The 23,754-nt window shown below is 41.2% G+C and overlaps 1 protein-coding gene across 2 annotated transcripts in view; it reads left to right on the top strand.

The window, feature by feature from the left end:
- The window catches only part of MAP3K20 (mitogen-activated protein kinase kinase kinase 20), a 139,272-nt gene extending 124,886 nt beyond the window's left edge, over positions 1 to 14,386 (top strand). For both annotated transcript variants that reach the window (XM_072980167.2, XM_020810968.3), the window contains exons 17-20: positions 5,582 to 5,698; positions 9,426 to 9,500; positions 11,513 to 11,663; positions 12,602 to 14,386. In XM_072980167.2, coding sequence (XP_072836268.1) covers positions 5,582 to 5,698; positions 9,426 to 9,500; positions 11,513 to 11,663; positions 12,602 to 13,290 — 1,032 coding nt within the window. In that variant the 3' untranslated portion in view covers positions 13,291 to 14,386. The remainder of the gene's footprint in view (positions 1 to 5,581; positions 5,699 to 9,425; positions 9,501 to 11,512; positions 11,664 to 12,601) is intronic.
- Positions 14,387 to 23,754: the final 9,368 nt, after the last annotated feature.

The following is a 23,754-nucleotide window of genomic DNA, read 5'->3' as shown; positions in this document are numbered from 1 at the left end:
ACCCTCTTCTGATTCACTACTGATGGATCTTTCATATTTACATGAAGGACTCAAAAATGAAGAGAGAGTGTCTGTTGTGTAAGCTATGTTCTTCCAATGATGCCAAAAGAGAGCCTCTATAACATGAATTATTAATTTTTATGAAAAAAAGGTGCATGGAAGTTTCATTTTTTCCTCTGCCATGCAATCTTTTGATGTCCTTTGTCCAATCAGCTGGTTTTTCCCCCCACTAAATCTCATCATGACGGCTGTCAGCAGCCAATTAAAATGTCCAGGGGACAATTTAAGTCTGTTTTTAGTCTGTAAAAGTGCCTGGAACCCAGTGGGGAACATTCTTTCTTGTGGTGCAGTGGTTGAACTGCAATACTGCAGTCAAGACTCTGCTTACAACCTGAGTTTAGTCTCAGGTTGACTCAGCCTTCCAAGACTGGCAAAGCTCGCTGGGGGTTGGGGCAATGTGTGGCCTGCACAATTATATAAACCACCCAGAGAGTGCTTTAAGCTTTAAGAGCTGTGGGGTGGTATATAAGCAGCACACTTTGCTTTTGCTTTCCTTCAGCCATTCACATGTGCTGTGTTCCTGACACCCTCCATTTTGGATTGCTGCTTGCCTGCCTGCCCATGCCTTCATCTTGGATCCTTTATTTTTTGTCTGGTTTTTTTTCCTTGAAATTTTGGAGATTTTTACCATGTCTTTGGATAATTTTTTATCTTGTTGGTGCTAGCATGCCTCACTAGTATTTTTTTTTTTACACACATACATACATGAATCATTGATTTCTTTGGAGATGCCCCTCCCCCCGCCGCCCACTATTTGGGATTGTTTATTTGGTTGTTTCCCTGTTGACCTTTCCTTTCTCAGCTGATTTTTGCTGCTGCCCTGCCTGCCTGTTGGACTCAAAAAATGGAAGAGCGGTAGGGGCGAGAAAGTGGTAGGGAAGAGAAATCTCCCCATAGTCTTGTAGTCTTGATTGGGTGAGGGCTTTGAATGTATTTTATTTTTTGTCATAATTTGCTTCCTTCCTTCCTGACTTTTTTGTTAATTGTTATCCGGATAAATGGCTGCATATTAATTCTGTTAAATGTATATATTTTGCTGGTTTTTAGGGGAATGGTTTTGTTTGCCTCCAGTGGGGGCTGGAGTAGGGGGGTGGACTCTGAGATTGTGCCGGTGTGCCACTGGGCTGAGTGGGTTGCTGTTGTTATTGGTGGTTGGGAACAGGTTGTGGCATTTTTCTCTTGTGGTTTTTGGTGTTTTGTTGGTTGTGGTTGGGTTGGTGAGTGATGTATCTGTACACAGGAGAGATAGTGGCTGTCTGTCTCGCTGCTTCATTGCCTTTTAAAACAAATTGTGCAGCCCAAGCTCAGAGGGTCTCTTGGGCTGGGTGTGTGGCACTGAACTCACCGAGTTTTCTTTTTTCTCATATACTGTTGCCTGCTTTTAGCATAGATTGATTCTCTGTTGACTTGCCTTTGCTTTTTTTGAGTAGTTTTAAATGATTTTTAAAGGGCTTTTGGGTTGTCAGAAAACATGAATAGGGAGAGACAAGGCTTTTCCTTTTGTATAAAGTGAAAGGACCAGAATAAAAAAATGGAATAGACATCCCCCAAAAGGAAAGAAATATGAACATTTACATTAGGCTTATCCATGATTCATGAAATGGGATCAAACAGCCACAGCCTTTTGCTTTTACATACTGGAGTGGTGGAGGGAGATATTTTGACGGTTTGTATTTTAATGCAAACTTGCCTAATGTGTACTTCGAATCAGTATGAGAAATGATTTGCACTTGTTACCCTCATATTTATAATTTCCAAAATTCTATGGTGCAGTTAATCAATCACAAAAAGTGCCTACAAAAATGCCTGTGCTAGGGAAGGTACAAATCTCTAGGGTTCACAAAACAACTATAGACAGACAGCAGATTTATAATAAACACACGGCCAAGTTTAAATTGAATGCACTGCCTTATACAACTCAACTATATACAGTAATATATGATCAACATGGAACAGCTTTGTTGATGCTGCCAGTGTAGTTTTATTGCAGGTGTCTAAATATTTGTCCTTGGGATCACTCTGTAAGAGGTAAAGCAGCATCACTGAATGGGACTTAAGAGCTTTTTAAAAAGTGGGTATAGAAGCAAGGCCCTGAGGAGTCATGAAGTGGCTGGGATCTTTCTCTGGCTGCTGTGTAGCTGTGCCTAATTAATTATCTTAACTATAGTGATACATATTAACTTGGTTTGTTTCTGTATGTGAGAGAGACAGGTTCATTTATTAAAACAGGTTTTCTTGAATGAGAATAGTTGTTCATTATTGTGTTTGTTTCTGTGTTTTATAAAATGTTAATTGCACTACAGTGATGCCTCGCAAAATGAATGCCTCGCACAACGAAAAACTCACAAGACAAAAGTGTTTTGCGATGTTTTTGGTGACTCACAAGACAAATTTTTTCTATGGCCATGCTTCACAAAACGAATAGGAACACATTAATTAAATTTCAATGGATTCCTATGGGAAACTGCGCTTCACAAGACAAATTTTTCTGCAATACGAAACAACTTGTGGAATGAATTATTTTCGTCTTGCGAGGCATCACTGTATTTTAATATCCATGGCATGAGCTTAGGAAAAAGTGGTACATGGAAGTCTCTCAAATAACATGACACAACGAAACATACATAATCCTTCTTGTAGGACTGGACTGAGTTTTGTCTTTTGATTGTCATTCTTAAATTTATTTGAGCTGTGGTCCATTTGTATCCCAAATGTCCTGTTTTTCTTGGTGGTCCCTGAACAAAAAAGGAGTGTTTGGTGTAAGGAATTGGTTTTAACACTCTGATTGGGGATATTTGAGATAAAACCCATGCCAGAAACTCATTGGGGGTGCATCAACACTAGAGTTTTAGCGCTGCTTTCCTGAAATTTGCTAGAAATCGTGTTACAATAGGAGTCATGCACAAGGACCAATATTCTATTTGATAGGGTGTCAAGAGGCCTTTCACAGAGAAAAATGGATATGTGGCACATAAATGCCTGCGTAGTGGCCATTCCACATGTGATCATTGGTGCATGAAAGTGGCCATGGTACCTTATAAAAAGTTCCATTATCCAACAAAACTCAAAATCTTCTCACCTAAGAACTTTCTATCCTGCTTACTCACAACTGAGTTCCATTTAGCAAAAGTTATTTTCAATGTTAGCAGTTTCCCCTTCGTGATCCTGGCTAGCAGATTAGTGATCAATAATCTCTTATATGTCAATAATCTATTAGTAATTTGCCCCCTATCATTTTCTCTTGTAAATCAAAAAGAGAAAGTAGAAGCTATTCATTATTTTCCCCTGAAACCTCAATCAACAAGAAGATGTAAAACATACAACCTGTCAACTGTAACATGTTGATTAAAGGCAGGGGCTGAGCGGAATTGCCTCAGACTGTGGCCACACAGGCAATTTGAATTGATTTCCAGTCAGATTTCTAAAAAAAATCAGGTTCAAGGTCACATGGTATTTAAACCGGAGGCCACATTCACATGCACTGAATGGAAATGGATTTATTTCTGGTGATTTAAACCGGCTTTGGCGTCTACACTGCTGAAATTGATTAATTTCCTTTCTGTATTGATGAAGTTATGCAGCGGTCAACATTTTTTTAAATTTTTTTTTAAATTTAAAGGGAAAAACAGTGGTTCCCCCGCTACCCAGTATTGACATAGACAAAACAGCAGCAGCCTTCACATCCACAAATCCCATTGAATTGAATCTATTTTAGAAGTGAGGTATTTTTCAAAGCCCCTGTCAGCCAGTTGAAGAAACCTGCTTCGCAGCCTGATTTCACTTTTGTGTTGTCTGAACGATAAAAAAAAATCTAAATCTGTTAAAGTATACTTAAATGTGGTGCTTATTGCCAGTATGACTTCAGCCTCAGTGGCACTTTTCCATCTCCATTTGACAGCCTGGTGCAATGACTATGCTGTAAATCTGTTTTTAAAATGGCTAGAAGTTAGGTCTTTAAAATCACAGGTCGACCATGGGCAGCAATGATTTGCCTGTACCATCATCTTACATTTCTATTTTTGAAGAAGAACAAAATAATATTTTTAAAAGAGGTGGGCTGGGGTGGAAGCAACAGGAGTGATGTTGACCTGCCCATTCTCTTGGGAGTTATAGCGTTCATAAAATGCCCCTTATAGATTGCCCTGAGCAACTGAGTGGAAAGAAGAGACATCAACGTATGTATGAGAGGAAAGAGAGAGAGAGAGAGAGAGAGAGAGAGAGAGAGAGATGAACAATAATGTGAAAGGCCCTCTTTTAACGTAACTTCACATATCACCTTTCCATTGATCTTTGAATTTACCTAAATTGGCTTAATTAAAAAAAAAATCAGGGGCAACCCAGCCAGGGCTTCCCCTTAGCAACTGTCTGTCTGAGAGAGGTTTCGAAATGGCTTGTTGTGCCTGTTTGCCTTGAATCTGTTTTTTGGTGTTGATTTTTTTTTTTTTTGCCCTTTTAGCATGATGTTTGATCGATTCTTTTTAAATATTTGTATACTTACTGTTTTTAGCTTTTAAATGTTGTCTCTTATGGGTGTGAAACGCCTTGGATCCTTTTTAAGGAGAAAGGTAGGGTAAAAAATATTTTAAATACAATAAACCTCTCCTGCTGTCTGAGGCCTGAAGAGAAATGCTCGTTCCCATTGCGTTCCCACTGCCCCTCCCAGTCGCTGGTTTGGAGGGCTGTGTAGACAGAGCCGTATCAGCTGGCAAAAGCCACCCCCCTCCTAAAGACTCTGGCTGCTTCTCAACCAACTAGCTGTGGCTGTAGCAACTGTGGGTGGACCATCCCGGAAAAGTGGCCTGTGCTCCCACGGCAGGGCCAGCTCAGAGAAACAGCTCCCCCATTCGTGGGTCAGAGAGAACCATTGCCTCTCAGAAAACACATGCAGTCCAAATGCCTCCCCTGATCCTTTGAGGAAAACACATTCCAAATGCAAACGATCATATGCTTCTGGTCATCTGGGTCTGTAAATTTGTGAGCGGTTCCTGCCTTCCGCCTTCTATGGTTTGCTCCTTGCAGACTGTCGCATTTCGTTGCCTTACCGCCACCGAGACACTTGAAAGGCTTCCAAATTCCAACCCAGCTGGCTTTTATGGCCTCAAGCCAGGGAAGCAATCTCTGCACATGGAAGAAAAACATGCATGGAAACCTGGCGTTCTTTAAAAAGTCTACGGAAGCCGAAGCCGTTGAAGAGGCGAGCTGCTTTTCAGCTTAACATTTCAGAATACATTGTCTCTTCACTATGTGGCTTTCCCTATTTGCTGGTCTTGTTGGGTTGGAGAACCCTGGTGATTCTCAAACAGGGATAAGAACTATAGAAGATGGTAGATTGGGATCTTTTTTCCCCACCCTCAAAGTTTGATTTAAAAAAAAAATGTTTTCACAATATATGCAATTATTAAAACATTAGGAGTTCTGGATTTTTGTTTATTTGTTTGGTGTGTGTGTCTTTTTAACATTTCCTCAAGAGAGGGGAAAGGCTCGCACTTTATATTCTAACATTTCAAATGTTCAATTCCAGGATTGTAAATGGAAAATGTATATGGAGATGGATGGGGATGAGATTGCAATAACTTACATAAAAGATGTGACATTCAACACTAACCTGCCTGATGCAGAGATTTTCAAGATGACAAAGGTGAGATTTGGTTTATGGGCTTGATGTTCTCATGATTTCTTAGATCTAAAACGAATGTATTAAAATACCCCCAGCAGCAAACGTTTGTGCCTTCAGGCAGCTTTTAAGCCGCACCCTTGCGCATTTTTATCATAATAGTTTTTTGGGGGGGTTCTTCCCCTTTCAATCATGCTAATAATAAAGTGATGGCAAGACTTAGATACTGCAATTAAAGTGTACGATTTCTTGGTTCTCTAACAAAGTCAACGGTATATCCATCAGTGAACAGACTAGTTCAAAATGATCTGAGCGCTCATCCTTTGAGTGCACAAAAATAGTGACCTTTGACAGCAATTTCAAATGGAGGTAACAAAATAGACATTTAGTGGAAAGGAGTCATGAACCAGACCCTTAATTGCCATGCTGTCTGAGATCTGCCCAGTTTCCATTTTATTTTAAGTCCTGAATTGAGTTCTAGAAACTCAGCCCCCTGGCAAAGCATCTACACTGCTCTTGCATTATGAGCTATAAAAGAAACCGCAACTGAGCTTGCTCACTACTGGGCGATATCACACCCTGTCTTTCAGCTCATTCACCATGTTATTTATTCGATTTTTATCCTACCTTTCTCCCAAAATGGGAACTCGAGATGGCTTGTGAGAAAAGTACAGATAGGAAAACACAGAAAAAAGGTAAAATATTAGCCAGAATGCTCTTGGTGAGTCACACTTGCAGCAGGAAAACTGTACAATTATGGCAAATCGACACTTACTAATGGGATTTATTTATTTATTTATTTATTTATTTATTTATTTATTTATTTATTTATTTATTTATTTATTTGATTTTTACCCCGCCCCTCTAGACCATGTCTACTCGGGGCGGCTTACAAAATAAAACAAAACAGTATAAAAATATATAAAATCATAAGATTACAACTACAATTTCAGGTTGTGTCCTCACACACAGTCATCTTCATTCTATAGACTTATAAGATGCAGCTAATAGGCTGGGTTGGTTTAAGGCAGACATCCAAAAATGCCCATTACATTAAAAACAACAACAAATGATGTCCTAAAGGGACATTAATTCTTGCCTTAGCTACTCCTTTTTGTTCCTGGGGGATGCACTGTGGCTATTGATACCAGTGATAAAATTCTGCTTTTCCCTACTGTTTTCTATTAGCAGATCTCTAGTCAGACCCATGGACTGTCTGTCTAGCCCCTTCCTGTGTTTTTCAGTCACCCACCCTAGTCCAGAACACTATCAACCCTTTTTCTCTGGTGTGTTAAATCACTGGCCTTGCCTCTTGCCCTTGTGAACAATTATGACTGTTTTACATCACCAGGAGAGTAACAACTTTTTTCTTCTATGACAACAGCTACATATGCAAGGGTAAAACCCAAGAGGTTCCACAGTATATTATTTATGAATTAAATTTATATCCAGCCTTTCGACTAAAAATTGTGCTCAAGGCAGCTAACAGTTAAACTCAGATAAAATAAATTTACAATTAAAGCATTAAAAATAATTAAGTAACATGGCCACAAGAAAGAAACAGATGCACTCATTGGATTAAAACACGTCAGCTGCAGAAACCAGACTTGGTTAAAATCTCTTTTGTCTTCCAAAGCAAGGCAAACACTTTGCTGCTTTTATGCCACCCCGTTGTGCTTAACGCTTTCTCTAGGTGGTTGACAATTTAATGATGCAGGCTACACATTGCCCCCGCCCTGTGAACTGGATACTCAGTTTACCGCCGTCAGAAGGATGGAAGGCTGAGTCAACCTTGAGCCAGCTACCTGAGCGCAGGATCGAACTGAGGTTGTGAACAGAGTCTTCACTGCAGTACTGCAGTTTTTAACCACTGGTTGAATAGCTCAGTGACGGTGCAACTGCACAGTGGAGAGAGAGAGAGAGAGAGAAAAGAATGGATCCACTGCAAAGTTGCACCCAAGAAAACTTGTTTCCCCAGGTTAATTCACTTCAGCTGACCACACAGAAGTCAGCAGAGAAAGGGGAGAAAATCAGTCTTCTTTGCAGCTTATTAACTGTTTGAATCCTTTCTACACATGGTGCCTGGGTCTGCTTGTTTCCCTCTTCTCTTGCCAAGGACTGCTGTCCCAGCGCTAGGCCAGTTAGGTGACCAAAGGGGACAGAGTGAAGAATGGGCAGGGGGACAGGAAAAACAACACTTCAGACCTATTTCCAAGTTCTTAAGATAGATCTGCTCTGCTCTGGCGGTCAAGATTTGCAGGAGGCAAATAGAGAATAGCTGCCTTAAAACCTCCCCCCACCCGCCGCCTTTGGTCACTCAGTAACCCACTGCAAGATTAGCAACTCCTAAAAGAAAAAAAGGAGAATAAAGAAATAGAATGGGAAGGGAAAATGAAAGCAGGTCCAGGCACAGGTGTGGGGCAGAGAGCAATGAAACGAGAGAGAGAGCAGCTAATTTCCTCACTCCCCTGCCTCTCTCACGGCTGCTGGAGCTAGCTGCCTGAACTGATGCAAAGGCATTGGATTCCAGAAAAAGTAGTAGGCCCAGTGGTGGAGGGGGGAAAAAACTAGGGATGAGGGTGGGGGTGATTCTGGGCTACATATCATGTAGTCAGTGGAATCATGACTTAATCCTCTTAAAAATCCCGCTGCAACTGCTTTACTCTCAGGCAGCACTTAGCAACTTCCTGTCTGCGCAGGAATCCAGGGTGGAGCTGGGCCTAATGCTATGCTCCAAGCCTTCCTAACAAGGCCTTTTCTACAGGTGAGCCACGCTTAGGTGTCGGTAGGTGTGGGTCTGTCAGGTGGAATTCCCAGAATGTGCCTGTCACAGACTACTATGGGCTCACTGAAGGAAGGGATAGGATCCTGTCTTAAGCAGATTGAAATAAGGCCACGTATTAATGTTAAAATACCAAGGCTTTACTCATTCCCTGCAACATACATGGGGTATGAGGGAAGTCACGGGTAGCCTTGTGCAGAGGAGTAACATTTAACACAATTTCTGTTCCAATGCATGGGGTTTTTCAAGGCAGGACATGAAGACAATCCAGATGTCCAGGATATATCACTCTATAGCAGTGATGGCAAACCTTTTTGAGCCTAAGTGCCCAAACTGGGGGGGAAAAGAGAAAAAACGACCAACAGGCGGCAGGCGGTGGCGGAAATGTTCACACAAGGGGGAATCCCGGGCACGGAGGTGCCTCCAGACCCCACTTCAGATCTGCCTCCAGTTGTACCCAACCCTGCCACTGCCTATGCCTATAGCTCAGCCATCCTGCAGCTGCCAGCACCAGCTGCTCTGGATCCTGGCCCACCGCCTGTCGGGGCACTAGCACCGCGGCTGCATCCATCTCTTCAGATTTGGCTGCCGGGGGTAACGATCTAGCGACCTATGGCTCGCATGCCCACAGAGAGGGCTCTGCGTGCCAGCTGTGGCATGCGTGCCATTGCTGCTCCATAGTGTGAGCAAGAGAACCATTAAATACAGACACTCTGGCTTAACACATTTTTAAGTGTTATTAATATTTGGAGGATGAGGAAAGAGTAGTAGGACTATAAAATTCAGAGTCAAAAATTATCTTCAAATGGGATCCTATGTTCACATGTTAAGTGGAAGGTCTGTGTGTTCTTTTTCAAGAACACAGGGTGAAAATGTACGTGTGATTTATACAATAGACCAAAAAGAAGTAAACAATCACAAGGAAAACAAAATAATTGGTTTGTGAAACATTTTGTTTCTTTTCTGCAGCCACCATTTGTGATGGAGAAATGGACAGTGGGAATAGAAAATGACCAAATTGTGGAATGTATAATTACTTATGAGGTAAGCATTTGGGATGTCCATGGCAAAAATGTCCGTGTCTGTTTTACTTTGGGTTCCTTTGGCGGGTTTCTTTTTCATTTTTGTGTTTTTCATTTGCCTATTCTTTTTGTTAAGAAGAATATGGAAAGTGACTTGGGGGTCCTTTTGTTCCAGGTTTCCCTTTTATGCTTCTTAGTACTCCAAAAGCCCTAAAGAACACTTTAAGGCCCCTCAAATCTACTCCTAAAAAGCAGAGGCAAGGCAACAGAGTACCAAGCTACTTCAAAAGCAGGTAACCTGAGAAGAAAAATAATCTTCAAACCCACTAAACCCACCAATAGAATAAATTAATACAAAGTAAATTAATGAAAGAAGACTTTTTAAGAAGCAGTCAAACAGAGAAAGCACCCTCACAAGCAAAAAATGGCCAAAGTTTAAAGACACACACAGTCCCTTCTCCCCTAACCAAGAACAGTAAGTAAAGCCAATGAAGCAAATAAGGAAAGAAAATAAAATTTCAGAAATAAACAGACCCCCACCAACAAATCCTCTCTGAGGTCCAGGCTCTTCTATGGATTTGACATTCTTCTTTCCCCCAGATGTTCTGACTAGCTGCTGGCAGCCCTCATTGGTCATACAGCCATCTCTGCAATATCCCTAGTGATGTGACTGGATAAAAAAAAACAACATTACGAGGGTTTTGACTTACAAAGGTGAAAGAATGCTTGAAGTGCAAAAGAAAGCTTTGAAAAATGTTTACATGAAATAGAGAGACCCAGAAGAACAGAAAATTCCCATGTTTTCCTGGTTCATTAATACAAATATTTGTGTTTAGGGGCTCTCTTTCAGGAATGAACAAAAGAACATGAAGGCAGAAAAATAGCTTCTTTTGCATTTTATAAACTCTTGTTAAGACAGGAAAGTCTCATCCCGAGTAAGCATTCATGGGAAAAACAACAACAATCCACCTGTTTCATCAGTATGGCTTCACAATGAGGAGCTGGCATTCTTTAACTTAGTTAGCCACTGTAGTGAAACTGCATGTTGTAATTAATTTTCAGCTGCTGACTTCTCATACAAATCTTAATGTTATCTTTAGGAACCATGCCCAGATTCTTAGCTGGGATTCCTTGCTTCTTCAAAAGTTTGTTTTAAGTAACTTTTTTTTCTTTGTGAAACGGTCAGTGCAGGTGGTGTTTTGTTGAAAAGACCACCTTTCTTACCTTTTTGACAAAATGCTAATTAGCAGAGCAGAGGAGCAACAGGAGAAGAGAAAAGGTGGGAAAGAAAACATAAAATAAAATCTAGAAGCAATTTAGCTGTGGATAATAGGATGGAAATTAGCCTTTGTATGAGTAGGGTTTTTTTGGATACTTACAAAAAAGTGTTTCATAAAGACCAATGGGATATTTCACACTGAGGCTAATAATTGAAATTTCAGTTCTGTCCTGTGGCATGGATTCAAACAGAGAGAGAGAGAGCGATAGGAAAATTCTGGACCGTGTTTGCCTCAGAAGTGAAGAACAGTAGCTTTCTGTTAACAGGAAGAATAACCCTAGGTTCCTTTCAGACGGTAACTCCTCACAGGAATCAGAGCCTGACAGCAGGATTAAAGAGCTAGCAACTGTAGGCAAGCTACCACAAGGAACCCCAGCAACAATATCTCCTTAGTCGCTACCTCCTCTAGCAGAAAAGACTATTTACGTGAAGCACCACATGATCTCATAATTACTAATTGATTCTGTTAAAAGCCAGCCATTAAAATATTGCCATTCAGTAGGCTATCTGCAGGGGTGGGGTGGGGTAAAGAGGAGAGAAAGTGTAATTTACCATTGGATTTATAGCACAACTCGAAAAATCTTTAGGAATCAGGCAGAAAGGTGACAGCAAACAAACCCAGCAGGTGATGGTATCCCTTACCCATATCAATTTCACAATTGTACGCTCAGGCTCTGGGCAAACATCCTCTGGTTGTTGTGGAGTGTTCGTTTTTTCCCCTTTGAGATGATAGCTGGTTTGTGTTACTTGAACAGAATGATGTCCGAACGCCAAAATTCACCAAACATATCCAGCCGGTGCAGTGGAGTGAAGTGAAGTGTCAGGATGAGGTGAAGTCGATACAGCTTAAAATACAAACACCACTTGCAAACTCAGAAGGCATCCCTCGGAGCAGATCCAATTCTAGTAAGTCGAAGGTGCAAAGTTTTGGAAAAGGACACCATCACTATCATTGTAGCCACAATCATAATCATAATAGAGACAGAAAATTTACGAACTCCCGTAGTCTTATTCCATTGATTCAACAAAGGGTGAAACCATCTCTTATATTCACACCGTATCTTTTCATAGCCCTTAAATCCTGGAGAACAGGTATAGCCTGCCTTTTGCAATAAGCAACGTATCTGAGGCATCTTAAGAATCTACTGATCTAACGGACACTTTGCAAAACCACAGTGCTCTAAATTAAGAGTGTGTGATTTAAGTGTGTATTTTCAATTTGCAGTTGTAGATTCTAATTGGCATATAAGACTGGCCTTGTTAAAAGACATGGATGAACACAGGTATTGTAGCTGCTGGTAAACGTAGAATAGCACTAATGGAGTCTTTGAACAATAACGTTCCGATCTTGGAATGTCAAACTTAAGCCTCTGCATAAAAAGCGAAGAGAAAGTTCTAGAGCAGTGGTTCCCAACCTTGGGCAACCCAGATATTCTTGGCCTACAGCTCCCATAAATCCTGGCCGGCAGAGCTAGCATCAAAGGCTTCTGGGAGTTTTAGTCCAAGAACATATGGGGACTCAATGGTGGTAACCACTGCTCCAGTGTGATTTCAGACGGACCTTTGTGTTTCTCAAAAGGTGTTGTCTTCTTGAGAGGGAAAGGGTTAAAACAAAGACTGCTGCCACTGCCGCCCAAACAAATGGGTAGTCCCAGCAGGAACTGTATTTGAGGAGAACTTTTGAAGGTCATTTGGCTTGGGCAACTCTTGAGATCTGCAGTCCAAACAAAGCACTTTGTCCAAGTTCTGATTATGCCACTAGTAGCCTTCATTTCTGGTGCTTTCTGGGAAGGGCAGCCATTCGCTGGAATTCAAAACTGCTACTGCTCTCTCTTTTGTTTCAGGTATCGACTGCCAATGGATGAAGGCGCTAAAAATGCGCCACGTGTCCAGTAGCCCTTCGCTTCAACATTCCCGTCCCCACAGCCCCAACAGCTTGACGCAGTACTTACCTTATCTTCAGGACCAAGGCAGCTATGCAGCTGCTGTAAGACGGACCCATGTTCCTGTAAGCTATCACATCACCTCTCTAAATCAGTCAAGAAACTCATCTCCGACACCATATTTATCATCTTTACATCTGAACTCAAAGGGAAGCAGCACCTCCAGTGCGGCTTCTGACAGCCCCTCAGAAGGAGCACGACCCAAGGTGAAAAGCAGGAGCCACTACCATCAGAGTGTCTCTCCCAATGTGTCTGTGCCTGGGCGGCGCCTTCCGAGGGGCTCCGTGGGCGCTCAGGCACCAGTGAGGAACAATGAGAAATTTCACAGGACTCCACAGGCCAGTCACAATCAACATTTGCCACGGTCACGTGACCGGAAGCATCCGCATTCCTCTCAGCAACCGAAGGAAATTCCAGGAATGCCCTTGAATACAGAAAATGACCCTGAAAGAGAGGGAGAGGAAAGCAAAGTCAACGAAGGTGGATGGGTAAAAGTCAACCATTCAAAGAAATCTCAGCGACATGGTGTTGGCAAACAAAGTAAGGAGAAGCCAAAGGGAACTGGAACGCACCTGAGAAGACCCCATTGATGCTTTTCAAAAAAAGAAAAAAAAGAGGTTTTATTTTATTGTTGAACAGCACGTTTAGTTTCTAGGAAGAAAGCAAGATGACAATTTTATTTTTTGTGCTTAAGTTAATTGACACGGAATGTAATGGGAATCTTCCTGAATGAGCTTTATATGATGAAGATACTACCTCTTATGGAGATCATAACCACAAGTCCACTATTGGTAGGTGCGTGGGTGGGTGGGTGGATCTGTCATTGCAACCTGAGTATCTAGTGAGTAAGTTATTCACTAGAAAGACAGACAGACATTCTTGTTTTATTCTAGATTCAAAATACTACAGGTTCTTTCCTCATTTGGCCTTGTTCTATTTAAGTGCCTTAATAATTCCACAGCCACTTAATCGGAACTAGACTTAATATGTTTACATGCTGACTTGTCTACAACAGGCAACTGTCGTCCACTTTTAACCTGCATCTTGTGTCTGAAAAAGATGATAGGAAACGCTGTGAAAATCTTCTGTTCCAAGCAAGGAAGGTCAGATCCAGTGGTCCAAGCACCAACTGTCTGCCCCATCATTGACTGTGAACTTCTGCATCAACCCCCCATTCCAAAAAAAGGGGAGAGAGAGAGAAGAAGGAAAAAGAAAGAAAATAAAAAGTCTAATTAAGAATTGGCAAAACAACCTGTTCCAGGTACAGAGGAGGTGTATGGGGGTGGCATAGTGGGATGGGGTTGAGTGCAAAACTGCTGCTCCTGAAAGCTTTCAGGAAAAGCAAATGCACTTTGTAAGCCTTTGGGGGAGGGAAGGGCTGCTGGAAGGGGGTCGTAAAGGATCCCTAGGAGCCACACAGGGTCTGTGGTCCACACTTTGCCCGCCTCTGATTTAAAGGTACAGCCCCATGTGTTTCTAGTAGAGTCACTCTTATGATCACAGAAAAGTGTGGCACACTTCTACAAAGACAGTTAAGAATCAGAAAAACAGACTCCAGGGTGGTTTATTTTTTTGTACGAATATCATATAGCAGATACTATTTTATTCATTGTATTAATTGCACTTAAACAGTGTGTTCTTTGTATTTAGATAATAAAAAATAAACTATTAATACTTTTTTGTGTACATTGCAACTCTTATGAAATGGTTTTTCCACTGGAATTTGCCATTCCTAATACAGTAAATCTAAGCATATTTACCAAAACTTAAGTTCCACTGCACTACATTTGTTGATACAATTTGTTAATACAATACAGTGATGCCTTGCTAGACGATGATAATCCGTTCCACTGAAATCGCTGTTTAGCGAAATCACTGTCTAGCGAAAACATTTCCCCATTGGGATGCATTGAAACCTGTTTAATGCATTCCAAAGGGGAAGAATCGCCGTTGTCTAGCGAAGATCAGCCATAGGAAAGCTGCTTTGCGAACTGCCGATCAGCTGTTTAAATCGCTGTCTTGCGAAGCTTAGGCCCCGAAAACACCTGTTTTGCGAGCACAGAGGGAGCTGTCAAAATCGTCATCTAGCGAAAATCGGTTTGCGAATCAGGGACCAAACAGTGTCCAGTGAAATTCCCCCATAAGAATCACTGTTTTGCGAATCGCTATAGCGATTGCAAAAAGTCAATGTCTAGCAAAAAAACCTGTCATGCGGGGTAACTGTCTAGTGAGGCACCACTGTACTTGGACAAGAAATATGCAGGACCTTTAAATTAATTAATTAATTAATTAGGTCAGTCACTTGTAATGATTACCTGTGTTTAATCCACATTCCTGAAAATCAAGCATGTGCAAAATCTCACTACTCCTTTTGCCACTTATGAAAACGAAAGGGGAAAAACTGCTTTTCGGGAAATATGTAGGAACAATTAACTTATATTGCAAATCACGTTGAGAAGGTGTCAGAAAAGTATGAAGTCAGCATCTTGTGGGATTTCCGGATCCAAACTAACAGATACCTTGAACATAAGACACTGATAGAGATGGGGATGATTTAAAAAGTGAATCACCAAGTTAGTTTAAAACCGCTAATTTGTTTATTCATATTTGTACAAATCAATGCCCCCCAATGAGTACGAATCAATGAATTTTTAGTGATTTTTGATTTGTCAATTCATTTGGCTATAAAATGCCCCCCAGGGACCTAGAGGCAATGAATTGCAGGGAAGTTTCCTCTGACTCTACAATCCTTCCTAGTTTGGTGAGAACTGGGTTTCAGATATCCGAGTTATACACCCACAAAGAGGAACCCCCAGGAAAGTTCCTTCAAGGCACCTAGTGACACCAAAATCACAGAGAAGCTTCTACTGGCTCTCATCTACAATCTCTCCAAGTTTGGTGAAGCTTGGGTTTCCCCAAGCCAGCTGCTAAAGAACACTGCCTGGGAGACCCACTTTGTGGGTATATAACATGGACATCCAAAACCCAATCTTCACCAAATTTGGAGTGATTGTAGAAGAAAGTCAGAGCAAGCTTTTCTGTGATTTTGGTGTCTGGGTGCCTGGGGGAACTTTCCTGGGGAGCCTCTTTGTGGGTGTATAACTTGGACATCCAATACCCCAACTTCACCAAAGTTGCAGCACTCATAAAGGAGAGTCAGGGGAAGCTTCCTTGCTAATGTGGTGTCTCTAGGTGCTTTGGAGACCATTTTATAGGGTTTTAAAGTCAACAGTGAATTGACAAATCGATTCATTGATTTCTCAGAAAAAATGCATAAATTTGTGGTTCAAAATGAATCACACCTTTTCTGATTTATGCCCATCTCTACACACCAGACATAGTAGTAATAAAATGAAGAAATGTCTGGATCATTGACATTGCAATTCCAGGGGATGCCAGAGTTGAAAATGAAGTATTGGAAAAACTAACATCTCGCTTGTGGACAAAACACACTTCAGTGGACCCCCATAGTCATGAGGGCTTTGGGAACAACATCAAGAAATCTCACCCAGTATTATATGTAGTTGCAGATCTCAGAAATAACACCATCGGAGCTACAAAAATAAAAATTAAAAAGTTGCAATATTAGGAACCCTGCATATACTGCACCAATATTTAATAGATATTTAAGTTTTTAGTTAAAACATGTATTTGTTATATAATAACAGCCAATATTCTTCTAATTTTGATTGACTGTGCATGGTATTTTCAAATAATAAGAGAATTACTTTGCTAGAAGGGACCATATAAGTCCAGTCCCTCTTGAGAAGGCACAGTGAGGAATCAAATTCCCAACATCTAGCACCATCACCATGGCCAGACAACTAAGCACCTAGCTAATCTTCCTGCCCTACCCAAGGTGGCTACTCAGGTCATGGTGAGCCATTCCTATTGCACCCAGGATGGTTCAAAAGCACTGTCCAGAACCAAAAAGAAAGACTGGCTTTATCCTCCTGTATTTTTGAACTATGATTAGCCATAAAAAACTGGGTTCAAAATGTAGAAACGTATGGTATGTTTGCCACTGCAGTATTGAGACTCCGGTGGCATGGTTTCTTTGAGAGAGAAAAAGATCTTATTTGTATCAGCGCTTCTCCACATGTTCATTAACCGGTTCCTTTTTTTGTCTGTTTGAGTCAAACAGGCAATTTTGCACCCCCTGTGTCATGTCCAACTCCACTGGACCTTTCACAATAGACTGGACCCTTTTCTCCAGTGAGAGATGCCTTTGGAGGAGGAGTCATACAAACCATTCCATCTTCACCTTACAACAGAACTCACAGCATCGCATTTCCCCTCCAAATAACATTGTACCCATTTGGAGAATGAAACCAGCATTTCTTCTCAGTTGTGGACATTGTTTTTGAAGTGACTGGGATGCAATAAAACTGCTCACCATAAACACAATAGCTGCCTTAGATGGGGGTGAAAGGAGCTCTGACCGCAGACTATATGTACAGTGGAGGGAAAAAAAGTTGGATATTGGAGTAGAATCACAAATAATGGTGTATAAAATTTTAGTCATTCTTAGATGAAGCCAATGCCCTGAATCTTTTCCAGCCTGGATTTAAGCTATCTCATGGCGCAGAGATGGAACTGGTTGTCCTGCATGATGACCCTTTGAGGGAGGCTGATAGGGGCAAAGTGTTTCTACTGGTCTTCCTTGATCTGGGAGAGGTCATCTGGAGATGGAGAGGATAAAATAGCATGGAAGTGAAAAGTATCAACTTCCTTTCTTTTGCCAAGGCATTTTAAATAAAATAATTTCCGTTCCTTCTGCTCTTCATTCTAACGTCTTCCTCAAAGACTACTAAGGATAGAAGGCACTCCCTTGATTTCAGTGTCTTGTGGATGACCAACAAACAGTGAAATACGTCAGATATTATTTGTGGATCTCACATTTCTACTTCAGGTTTAAATTAGAATGGATGTGTGCATATTTTCTAGCAGTCTTAATTGGCAAACATACATGTACTTGGGCCATATTCTGCTGCTTTTTCTCAGGAACCGAAATACGAAGAAAGGTGGAAAGAAAAATATCCACTAGAGATGTGTACTGTATTTCTCTAAATGCTGAAGCACCAACTGAAACAGTATTATTTGTATATCTCCATAGTGACTGCAAGGCAGAGCAAGCAGCCTGTGTTGCTCACAGGGCAGAGTGGCACCTTCACATGAATCCTTCCTGTTTAGTCTTGAACCTGTGGAGTTAAAAAAGGGTCAAAACAGACATGGTACAATTAAAAATGGGCAAATGCTGTCACAAGAATCAGGTGGGGTTATCTCTGAAAGGGCAGAGAGTGAGAAGGCCTTTCTGCAGTGCTGTAGGTATTCTAGAAAGTAGATATTTTTTTCCAGAAAACTTTCTCTTGCAGAGTTTTCAATGTTTGGTTAAATTCCTATAGCTGCACAGCAAAAGTGCAGGGATTCACAGAGCACAATAGCTTCAGGTTCTCAGAGTAATCAACCCCTTTTCTCATTAACTGGCACTTATAGCCTCAATAATTCACTCTGAGACATTGGTTGGAGAAAGGGGGAAAAACATTTTCCTTACTTGCAGTTGCGAGCAGATCAAACAGCAAACTGACAAACATGACTGCTCTCAGCAACAGACCTCAACAGACCGACTGCCTTCAACAGACAAAAGAGAGGGAAAGAGACTGGGCAGAGAGGCAGGGTTCTCTTGGAATACAGAGACAGAGAAGGAATGATTGGTTAGTGCTGGATAGATTGACAGTCACCCCAGCCCAGAAAGGTCCCTCTCGGCCAAACCAACTAAAGGCAGCATGGGAGGCTCCAAAAGCTCCAACCCTTTCCACTGCTGCAAATAATGCTACTGGAGTTAGTATGATTGGTTTAAATCTTATATTCAAACACATCCAAAGCTTTATATAGAAATTATTTTCTTGAAGTATTTGTAGTACTGTAAAGAGAATAACACATACTTCCCTTATATTAAATAAAAATGAAATAATACAGTACTTTTGTTGTTGTAGGAAATAGACCTAAAGACAACTGTACCTGATATGCCATATCAACAGACTTACTCTGTTTTGCTGAAGTATAACTGTAGTACCTTCCACTTCACTTATGCACTCTCTGCATTTCAAGTTGAGAAAAAACTGATTGAGTACAACTGGTTGAACATTCGGTTTCAGTGAAGGAAGGATGTGAGTTTGTGGGCACAGCCAACTGACCACATTTTGTCTTGACTAGTTCTTGTGACTGATTGAGAAGCAAAAGATTTTGCACAATAGAAACAAATTGAGCACTGCATTCATTTGGTAGTTTACAGAGGACAAATACCCCATGTCTGAATCAGATCCAGAGCCAGTCAGAAGCCAGCCGCGTTGTGCACAGAAAGAGGCTGTCATATGTTACATTTCATTTTCCCCATGGACAACTAACTGAGCATGAGGGTTTGCCAATGTATGTCTCTTTACAAAAATATCTTATAGAAGTTCATATCCTGTATTTAGCCCATCTAACACAATGAATTGCAGCCCCTAAACCCAGACAACTATGGATAAATGTAGGTACACACTGTGTGGAAATTTTTAGAAAACAAAATTGTGGCCTCTGTGAATGCATACGAAAGGGTGACTAGCAAGCTCATTTACCAGTTGGTGGGACATCACGTTAAAAAGGAGGTAAGAACAGCCCTGCCAAAGCTACCTTCGTTCTTGGCTCTGACATCCAGCCGATAGTGAGTTACAAATGTCGATGGTGTAGACCAGGTGGCAGCTCGACAAATGTTGGAGACATCTATACTGTGAAGAAAGGCGGTAGAGGTAGAGACATCCCTGGTGGAATGGGCTTTAATAATGTCTGGTGGCAGTCTTCCTGCTGCCTCATAGAATAGGGCAATTGTCTGAACTATCCATCTAGACAGAGTCTGCAATGAAGCTGGAGAACCTTTGTGTGGACCGTGATAACAGAGGAACAGACAAGGAGACTTTCGGAAAGTCTTTGTCCTGGAAACATAAAAGGCCAGGGAGCGTCTGACATCCAGAGTATGAAGCATGTACTCTAGATCTGATGTCGGAGATAAAAAAAAGAGAAGGGGGGATAATTGGGAGGCTGATTGAGGTGAAAGTCGGAAATGACCTTAGGTAGGAAGGAAACGTCGGGATACAAGGTGACTTTATCAAGATGAAATCGTAGATATGGGGTGTCGGCTCTTCTAGCAGATGTAATGGCAACCAGAAAAAGAGTCTTGAACGAGAGAAGCTTAAAATTGGTAGTGGCCACGGGTTCAAAAGGAGGCTGAGTAAGAGTATGAAGGACGATTTGGAGTGACCATTGTGGAAGTGCTGGTTCTCTGAGGAGGACAAATGTTATGGAGGCCCTTACAAAATCTTTTTTAAGGTAGGGTGAGAGAAGAGTCAAGAAGAATCTCTGCCTGGTAGCTGGTGTGCTACGCGGCTTAAGGGAGACTCAGAAACTTTGTGGGGGTCAATAATGGTGGTGTAGCCATCCTCTCAGTTACATATATAAATCTGTCTATATAAATCCCAGGCCTTGAAAATATCAGTTTAAGTTGCAGAATCATAGATGAATTGGGGTCTATAAGGCCATCGAGTCCAACCCCCTGCTCAATGTATAATTCATACTTTTCCCACAAAGCTTTTTTGAATTGGAATTTTTTTTTAGCTTTCATCTTTTTGAAGCTGGGCTTAATTGTTGTTTTTAAAATACACAGTTAAATAAATCAACACAGACATGTAATGACCATTCTCTTCTCTCTTCTGTGGGAAATACGTACCAACTTCGGTAAAAGGGATAATAACAAAACAAAATGGAATAACTGTGGTCATTTTAACTTCCCATTCTAAATGGCCTCCTCCTGGACTTTACAATGGCCTAAGGTTTAACAGGTATTGCATCCTAAAGTATAATTACACAATGGCCCAAATCCTCTTTCCTTAATATGCTTGCATAGCATGAAAAGCATAACTTTTGAAGGTAAATTGCTTCAAGTTAAGAAGATATTACCAGTTCCATACTGAGTCATGCTGTATGCCACTGGTTCTTAACCTTGGGTTACTCAGGAGTTTTGGACTGCAACTCCCAGAAGCCTTCGCCACCAACTGTGCTGGCTGGGGTTTCTGGGAGTTGCAGTTCAAAAACATAAGAGTAACAAAGGTTAAGAACCACTGCTGTATGCAACTGATTATGTCTATAGATATATCTTAACCTGGGTCAATTTGCCCGCAGAAGTTATCCCATTTGTGTGTCTAGGGAAGAGGATTTGGGCCAATGTGTATATTTACAAAATTTGCCTTTCACCTTGGTCTTCAATTCTTTCTTAAAATAGGACATAAAACAATATCTTCCATTATCAGAATATCATGATATATTGGTATCTATTATCTTTGAATCACTTTGAATTTGTAAGGTTGTGTATCAATCTGGAAAAACATTTGCTTGGGTAAGGTAAAGCATTCATTGGTTTTGTGGCCATAAATTAGTCCTATTTGCCTACAACAAATTGATCTGAACTGTTAACTTTTGGTAGTTCATCAGAAAAGGGGGAAATTTGTGCAGCACACACATGTGTGTGAAAACACACACACACACACACACACACACACACACACACACACACACACACACACACACACACAGAGCAAGACACAAAACTAATTCAGATTTCCAGCAAGACATTCATTATGTTACATTTAAGTCATCCATAAAGGTCTAGAGACTCTGTTAGCTCCCTATTACAAAATAAATTATCTATTTATTTAGTTCTTTTTTGAAATGATAAATCAAAATAATTAGGGCAAAGATCACCCCAAATGGGAGGGTTTTTCCCCTAACAAAACAATTAAAATGCTTATCTTTTGAAGCCCAGACTCAATATTCTTGGGCGTGGATTTATAGAGCATGTTGGCAACCCTTGGTTTCATTCCCTGCAGCATCAATGAAGTTGGAAAGAAGAATTGTTCTAAGCAGAGCAACACACAGAGGTCATTGTTTTGAGTGATTTCTCACAGGAGGAAAGAGAAGAACAAAGTAAGTTTCAGCAACTTCACCTCATTAAATCAGCTCAGCAAGTTGCTGGATAATGGTCAGTAGATAGTCGTTTTGATGTCTGGACGGGTGGGGTTCCCACTCGCATTGCTGTCAAATACGTCCAGTTGCTCTAGCTCGGGGAAGGGGTCACAAGGAGATAAAATTAAAGCAGTAACTTTCGTTCTTTTATTCCTTCTTTCCTTCCTTCCTTTCTGGAAGACAGACTGAATGATACCATATTCTGTTAATATGAATTAGTTTAACAGAGCAAAAGAGAGTGAGTATTATTTTAGCCTAATAACATCCAGCTGAAGAGAAAGCATAGTACATCTAGGGGATGGGGAAGTTTTATTATTATTTTTAAGTGCCACCTCACCTCAATGAATATTGTTTATAAATTTCAGTAATTCTAACAATATTTCACCTGAGACCAACAAACCAAGAGCAGCCCATGTTTGGCTTGAGGTTTCATAATGCATAATCTTTTCTTAATGAAAGCTGGTAAATTTAAATTCAAATCTTATTTCTATCCCTGACTGTAAATCTGTTAGCTACGGTCAGGATTTTGCATCTAATTTCTCAGGCAACATGGCAGCATGCAGCCCCAAGGGGGGGGGGTGTCCAGGAAGTTGGAAGGCAGGGGTGGGCTGGGGGTGATGCCTCCTGACCCGTCTGTGTCTAAAGAAGAGCACACGGATGCAGGGTGAAAAATGCTACACGTCGTCTTCACTTGAGGCAGGCTTTCTCGACGATTAGAACAACTACGTATTGTCAATTGTGTTTACCTTTTACTATTAGCCTTTATAGGCTCTCATAATACTCCTTGATGTGTCCCTGTGAGTTTTTCTTCACTTACATGGTTTTTCTCCTTAGTTTTCATTACTTTCATTTCCCCCCTCCATTCCTCCCCCTCCTGCCTTTTTATGGCCCCTCCGGGCTTATGTTCAAATAAGATTCCCCTATCTGACGGTCACGACTGCTGCCTTTTTGTTTGAGGGAGTAACATCAGACCCAGTCTTACCGAGAGTGCAAAAAGCTTACTAAATCAGCCCTCAAACTTTGTCTGCAACGTCTCCATTCTTTCCTCTGGGAAAAGCCGCATAAACCACTCTCCTCCTCCATGGAGCCTACCTCAGATCCGGTCCTTAGGCAGGAATGGCCTGAATCCGTATCGGACCCGACCACGCCATCTCTAAAACTGAAGGGATCTTCAAAATCCTCTTTGAAACCAAAGTTGGCGTTGGTATTGAAGCCATCCTCCACATGGCCTCAAGACCATTCCTCCAAAAAGAAGGAGCCTTTTGAACCAAAAAGGCTAAAAGATCATCTAAGCCTTCTCAACCTCTTCAGCCTCTGTTGGATCTCCCATCACCAATTCTGGAGGAATCCTTGTGAGAGGTTCCTGACTCTTTGTCGGAAGGAGAGGAACTGCTCCCACTACCTCCTAGCCAGGCTCCTGTTTCTATAATGAGCCCTCCCTCATTTGCTGACCCAGGACAGGGGCACATTCGATCACCTAGACCAGTGGTTCTTAACGTGGGCGATAATGCCCCCCAGGGGGCGATTTCATTTTTCAGGGGGGCAGTAGAACGAAAAGGGGCGGCGTGGGGGTGCTGGAGCAGAAGGGGGCGGTAGGGGGCGCTGGAGTAAGCCAAACCTGTGAAGATGGCTGCAGCCTTTTTACAGTGTGCATGAATATATATTTTCCTCCAATCTTAATTTAGTTTCAGAGTTTTTGTCTTGAAATTTTTAGTTTCTGCATTGCGGTTTGTTTTTAGGCCCTTTTTATATTTCTTTTTGCGTCTTAAAATTCGCTTGCAACTAAATCATTAAATGTTACTTTTTGGGGGCATTTCATTTTCTTGGAATTGATTTTTTTCCAGGGGTCATTGGATTTAAGTGTCATTCATTCATTCATTCATTCATTCATTCATTCATTCATTCATTCATTCATTCATTCATAAATAAATAAATAAATAAATAAATAAATAAGATACCATCACCATGGCGAGGGGGGCAATGATAACTTTCTCAAT

This window comes from Pogona vitticeps, chromosome 1, assembly GCF_051106095.1.
Source record: "Pogona vitticeps strain Pit_001003342236 chromosome 1, PviZW2.1, whole genome shotgun sequence".
Taxonomy (NCBI): domain Eukaryota; kingdom Metazoa; phylum Chordata; class Lepidosauria; order Squamata; family Agamidae; genus Pogona; species Pogona vitticeps.
This window is presented reverse-complemented; position numbering and strand designations above follow the sequence as displayed.